Genomic DNA, 5,728 nt, shown 5'->3' on the forward strand with positions numbered 1-5,728 from the left:
ATTTATTTGATGGAGAAAAGACACAAATGATATAAGATTTTTCTTCTTTCTGCTGCCTTTCATTTCATTTTATTAGTTTTTTTTATATTTTATTTATTTTTATTATTTTATTTTTTTAATGAAATGAAATTAATAAATGAATATTTAAATAAATGATTACTGGAATGGCAAATGCCTATTAACCTAACTATTAACATTACCCATTTTACCCCAGTTAAAAATAAAATTTAACAGTTGAACAGTTAAACATTTATTCCAACACTGATTGTATTGGTTCAAAACAGCATTCAAAAGTCTTTACTTCAACTACATTTGACTACATTTTTCATTATGACTTCAGGTCATAAAGTCAGAGGCAGCTCCTGCGTCACCTCCAGCCGGCCTCTGACTTTCTGACCTCAATAAATTGGCCTAAATGGAACGTTCTTGTGTTAGCTGGGAACCAAYACCAAGTAAAATATTTAAATGTTTTACGTGCATAAAAGTTAGTCTGATGCGTCCATTAAACAGAGCACTTCACTGCACCTCAGACCTGCATCCAGACTCAGAGAGGAGCCGTGCAGCAGAGCAGGAACCTCAGAGAGCTGCAGAGCTGCAGCTTTGCGCTCTGCGGCTCCGACCGAGCAGTTATCTGAAAAAAGCAACAGAGAGACTCCATTAGGTCATCCGAAATCCCCGACTTGACATCAGCTCGGAGCAAACGAGTCGGACGACGACCTACCAAGTTTTCTCAGGCTGGGCATGGCGTGCACCAGAGAAGAGCGGTAGTGTGGGCAGCTTTTGGCCAGAGGGTTGAGCCTGAGGTCCAGCTCTCGTAGAACCGGGAGCTCGAACAGCGCTGTGACCTCTTCTAGTGAAGGCACGCAGTTATAGTAGAGGATCAGCCTCTCCAGCATCTTCAAAGGTTGCACGCCCTGAGAAGAAGAAGCGGTTCAGTTTTAGGCAAGAATGGGACCTTTTTAACCCCTGAACATAAGTGAGCGAGAGTGTTACTTAGCTTATCTCTTCAGTGTATTTAATAAACACAGACGTTGTAAAACAATGTTTTTAGAAAACAACAAGACAATGAAAACTACACATAGGCAGTCATTTTGAAAACTATGCATCAACTGTTGCTATAGTCATGGTGTTTCTGTGTACATAAATGAGGAAGTGTCTGTWGCCTKTGTTTTTAGGGTTATTAACAAAGTTTGTGTAYTCAGACCAGTAACATTTGGGGTCACGAGTTTTTGCCATGAATATTTTGTGGGTCAGAAGATAAAAYGTTTGGGAGCCACTGTGACAGGAGACGGTATATTAAAGGAGCAAACCTCCACAGATACGAGAGCATTGTAGGACAGATCCAGAGATTTCAGACGGACGAAATCATTCAAGGCGTTTCCGAGATGTCTTATCTTCTCCTCACATGTCCCCGGAAGGCTCAGCGTCCGAACACTGCCTGTTTAAAAACAATTAAAATAAAAATCAAAGCAAGTCACGGTTGATGCTACGTATGTTTGTTAGCTCTGGCTAGCCCAGTTTGTTGATGCTAAAGAGTCTTAGCCTGAGCTGAGATTTTTCTTTTTTTCCCAGCAACAAAAGCTAAACGACTACTAACATTGGATCTTTTTAATCCTAAATGTCGCCTCCTGTTAAATAATCTTACCGAGACACGGGTGTTTTAACTGTAATCTGTCGCGAATCCATTGCTCTGTTAGTGTTGTCAAACACWCCGCCGCCATACTTTTCGAACTTTTGATACGGTTAGGTTCTGTCGGAAAAACGATACTCCATCCTTCACTCCAGTAAATACAGGATGATCATTTGAAAAACAAACTTTACAGTTGTTTCTAGAATGATATATTCTAAATATATTGCATCAAATATCATGTTTTTATTTTTATTTTACATAAACATTAAGTGAAGAAATCACAATTTTCAAATTGTTGTGTTTGGCTAAGAAAACATATAGCTTTCATTTGAATTAAAGATACTAACGCTAATAATACATGCCACAGGATACGATATTTCTCATAAAATAAATATACTAAACATCCGTATACATTTAATTTAAATGAGGAAGTGGAAAAGTTTGATGCTTTACGTGTAACATCGAACGCCTCATCAGGAGCCTGCGCCTGCGCATTGTGTCACGTGTGAAAACAAACGAACTGTTGTCCCTGCTTGCTAATGTTTGCTCAAAGTTTAGCCTCGTACTTTTAATATTTTCATGAACGACTCAGTGACCGGGAGTCAGATATGTGAAGCAGCTTTAACACCAGACATAAAAAGGAATAATTTAAACTCTCTGACGCTGTTAGGGTCGGTGTTGGGCAGCAGGTTAGCCGGGGTTGTGCCTCCAGTCATCGGGATCCATGGCGGTCTGTGCAGCAGAGTGGGTCACAACTTGTTCTAACATCATCTTGTCCGCCACGGCACTGCGGTCTGCCTATAAACTTTTCAAGGTAGATATTTTTTTTGAAAAAGTAAACAGACTTAACCTGTAGTTTTCTGATGTTTAATAAGTTTAATAGGTTGATAACTTGAGATCATCATGCGAAAATGCAGTCTGAACACAGAGTGGTGAATTGCTAAACATTTCCTGATAAAGCAGCTAAAAATAGCAAAAAACTAAACTTTGCTTGATGCTACCTAAAGGTTTTTAAATGATAGCTWAAATATCAAAAGGTTAGCAAGATGCTAAACAGCAAAAAGCTGGCTAAAAAACAAAATTATAAAAGTTAAAAGGACAACTAAAAGCTTAAATTAGCAGCTAAAAGCAGCAAAACAAAAGCTAGAAGTAGCTAATTATTAACTGAAAGCTTACGATAGCGAAATGCTAGATAACAGTGCCAACATGCTTGCAAAAATAAGTAACAAAAGCACAGCTAAAAGCTAAAAGTAGCAGCGGTGAAGCTAAAAGTAGCAAAAGCTAACTGAATGTTGCTAAATGACAGCTTAAAGTAGCAAAAGGTTAGCTAAAATTACCAACATGACTGCTAAAACTGTAACAAAAGGACAGATAAATGTTAAAAGTTGCAAAAAGCTAAAAGAGGCAGCTAAATGCAGCAAAAGGCCAGCTAAAAGTAACAACATGCCTGCTAGAACTAGTTTGTTTGTTTGTTTCAATCATGAAATGAAATATGGATACAAAACAACAAGTAATCCAATAAAAAAATTAAAAAAGTCATGTTGTAACAAATGTAATGCCTAAAGTTCAAAATGGTAAATAAAAGTAGCATAAGGCCATCCAAAAGACACAGAAAAGTAGCTAAATACACCAAAAGGCTAGCTAACATAAGTGTCATATAAAACATTCATTATAAYGATTCAGATAAATTAATTATAAAATGTTTCAAAATAAAGCTTAACCATAATGCTGAGTTTAGTTAAATAAAAATATTTAAACTTAAACATCTATAATCAATTACTGTGGTTTCACAGTTAAGTCCAAGCAGTGATTTACATCAAAGCACAATAAAACATTGTAATAACATTTTTTTTGTGTTTTCGTTTTTATACGTTGATATAATTACGAATAAAAGAAGATTATTCTGTTTATTATCTGATTAATAAGAAGAAAGCGTCTCTTTACTGTTTAAGAAAACATGTGATAGCTTTAACTTGAACAGTTTTGTCTCTTTAAAGGAGGTCTTCTGAGACCAAGGTCAAAGACAGGTGGAACTGTTTACTCCACCCCTAGGTGACCACTACAAGACAAAATGGAGCAAGTTTGCTGAAGCAGATTTTTAAGGGGAACATTTCAGTRTATTTCTACAAGGCAAACATTTGTAACTGACGTAAAATAGTTTGTAARATATAAAGGTGACAAAGACCAAAAGTCAACACACCTTTCTCCTGAACCAGATGAAAGTTCTGATATGCAAATGGAAAAAATAGCACAAGTGTGTAGTTTGAAAAACAAAACAGAAGGATTGAAAAATAAGTTAAAGGGKCAATATCATGTAAAATCAACTTTTTTGAGTTTTATGTCATGTTATAATGTTATACTCTCATAAAAAACATGCCCAAAGCCTTGCTTTGACTCATTCATGCATGTTTGAGAAATCCTGCAGYGTTTTTAGGAAGCCATGCTGAGGAGCAAAACGACAGGTGGGGACCAGAAACGCGCCTTGGACGTGTCTTTAAGCCGAACTTTCTCATGGCCGTGTCCATGACTCCTGCAGACTCTCGAGTGAAAGTGAAACTTAACTGTCTGCTGAGATCTCAACATTAGTTCTCACTCAGTGAAGCTCTTTTCAGATTAAAAATACCTTTGAGGAAATGTATTTTCAGATGCCAAGTAAACTGCATCATGGCAGCCCGCACCGAAATGGGCAGGACAGARKCGGAAGGTGGTTCTTAAAGAGACAGAGGCCAATTTCAAGGCGTTTAGAAGAGGAAGTGATGAGAAGATAAGTTTATTTTCTATTTAAACATAAAAACAGCATTTTAATAACAACTAAAGGTGACATAGATTATTATGGTATAGTATTTAAATATATGCCTGAGAAACACATAATATTGGCCCTTTAAGCACCTTTKTTCAGCGACCTTCAGTGCACATATTTTGTTAAACACATATTTTCTAAGATGTCTGTTTTCTTGCAGGACCACAGGGCCCCCTCGGTTGGCTTCTTCCTGCTCGGCGCCTCTGCAATTCTTTCCGTCCTCCCCTTCAGCTCGTCCCTTCAGAGGGATGCTGAGTGGGCCGGGGAGGTTCTGGCCCCGGCTCTGGTTTCCTTTGACTTCCTGTGTCTCAGTCGGGACCAGAACACGGCCCGKATCCTCCTGTGCGGCTCCTGCCTGCTGCTCGGCCTCTCGGACCGGCTCTCGGCCGACACGCTGGCCGTCCTGACCCGCTGCCTGGGCCTCTCGTCTCTGTCCTGCTGCCTGACCGTGTGCCTGTTTGCCGGGAACGCCTCGGGGGCCGCGGGCGGCCTGGCGCTCAGCCTTCCGTTACTCGTGGGCCAGAGGGTGGAAACGAACACGTTTGCTCCTCTGCTGTCTCTGCGCGCCGCAGAAGGACCCTTGAAATGGATTTTAAAAGGCTCGCTGTCGATTGGCTGCTGGGTTTCAACGCCAGCTCTTCACAAGTTTCTTCTAGATGTTACAAACTGATGAAACATTTAAACCAGTAATAATCTGTGTCACTGCGCAGATTATGTGTGGATTAAGGAAGATTAAATAGCTAACTCGACAAATAAGTAAAGAAAGTTGTGCAACAGACGCAAGTTTACCCATTTTCATCTCATCAAAGCTCACAAATCTGGGATTTTTTAAATGTTCTGTTCTGAATTAAATTTGTTGTTAGAACTTKTAAACATAATCTGAGTGAACTGGGGGATGTCACATTTGAGTCTGAGAAACGGCAGTGTTGTATAAAGTACATCAAAGTGATACTTGAGTAAAAGTACAAGTATCTTATCATAAAAATACTTTGGTAGAAGTTCAAATCTTTTCTAAAAATATTACTTGAGGAAAAGTCTTAAAGTATCTGATATTTTTTGTACTTAAGTATCAAAAGTAAATCTCTGACACAAAATTAAGTATTAAAAGTAAAAGTACTGAGTAAAAGTGAGAAGTTAGATTTTCCAAACTGACATTTATTGGGAGGTGACTTCTCCAAAAAATATTTTTGATGATGGGTTGTGTACAAGCTAATGTGTCAGAATGTTTATACTTCTCATCCAACCACAATTAAATTCACTCTATCCAGGAGACACAATTTATCAGGGTAGTATTTTTT

At 38.5% G+C, this 5,728-nt stretch overlaps 2 protein-coding genes across 3 annotated transcripts in view; one reads left to right on the top strand and one right to left on the bottom strand.

Moving 5' to 3' along the window:
- Positions 1-1,739, bottom strand: part of cep72 (centrosomal protein 72) — a 15,479-nt gene extending 13,740 nt beyond the window's left edge. Inside the window, exons 1-4 of the mRNA XM_014008666.1 lie at positions 1,646-1,739; positions 1,311-1,438; positions 722-914; positions 526-631 (exon numbers count right to left, since the gene is read on the bottom strand). Of these exons, the coding sequence (XP_013864120.1) occupies positions 526-631; positions 722-914; positions 1,311-1,438; positions 1,646-1,721 (503 nt within the window). The 5' untranslated portion in view covers positions 1,722-1,739. The remainder of the gene's footprint in view (positions 1-525; positions 632-721; positions 915-1,310; positions 1,439-1,645) is intronic.
- Positions 1,740-2,135: 396 nt separating this feature from the next.
- Positions 2,136-5,728, top strand: part of si:ch211-257p13.3 (kinesin-like protein KIFC3) — a 24,821-nt gene continuing 21,228 nt past the window's right edge. Inside the window, exon 1 of one of the 2 annotated variants that reach the window (XR_001310243.1) lies at positions 2,136-2,444. The gene's annotated coding sequence lies outside the window, so the exon portion shown is untranslated. The remainder of the gene's footprint in view (positions 2,445-5,728) is intronic. The other variant, XM_014008790.1, reaches the window with a different exon arrangement.

The sequence above is a fragment of the Austrofundulus limnaeus genome, unplaced genomic scaffold (assembly GCF_001266775.1).
Source record: "Austrofundulus limnaeus strain Quisiro unplaced genomic scaffold, Austrofundulus_limnaeus-1.0 Scaffold52, whole genome shotgun sequence".
NCBI classification, from domain to species: Eukaryota; Metazoa; Chordata; class Actinopteri; order Cyprinodontiformes; family Rivulidae; genus Austrofundulus; species Austrofundulus limnaeus.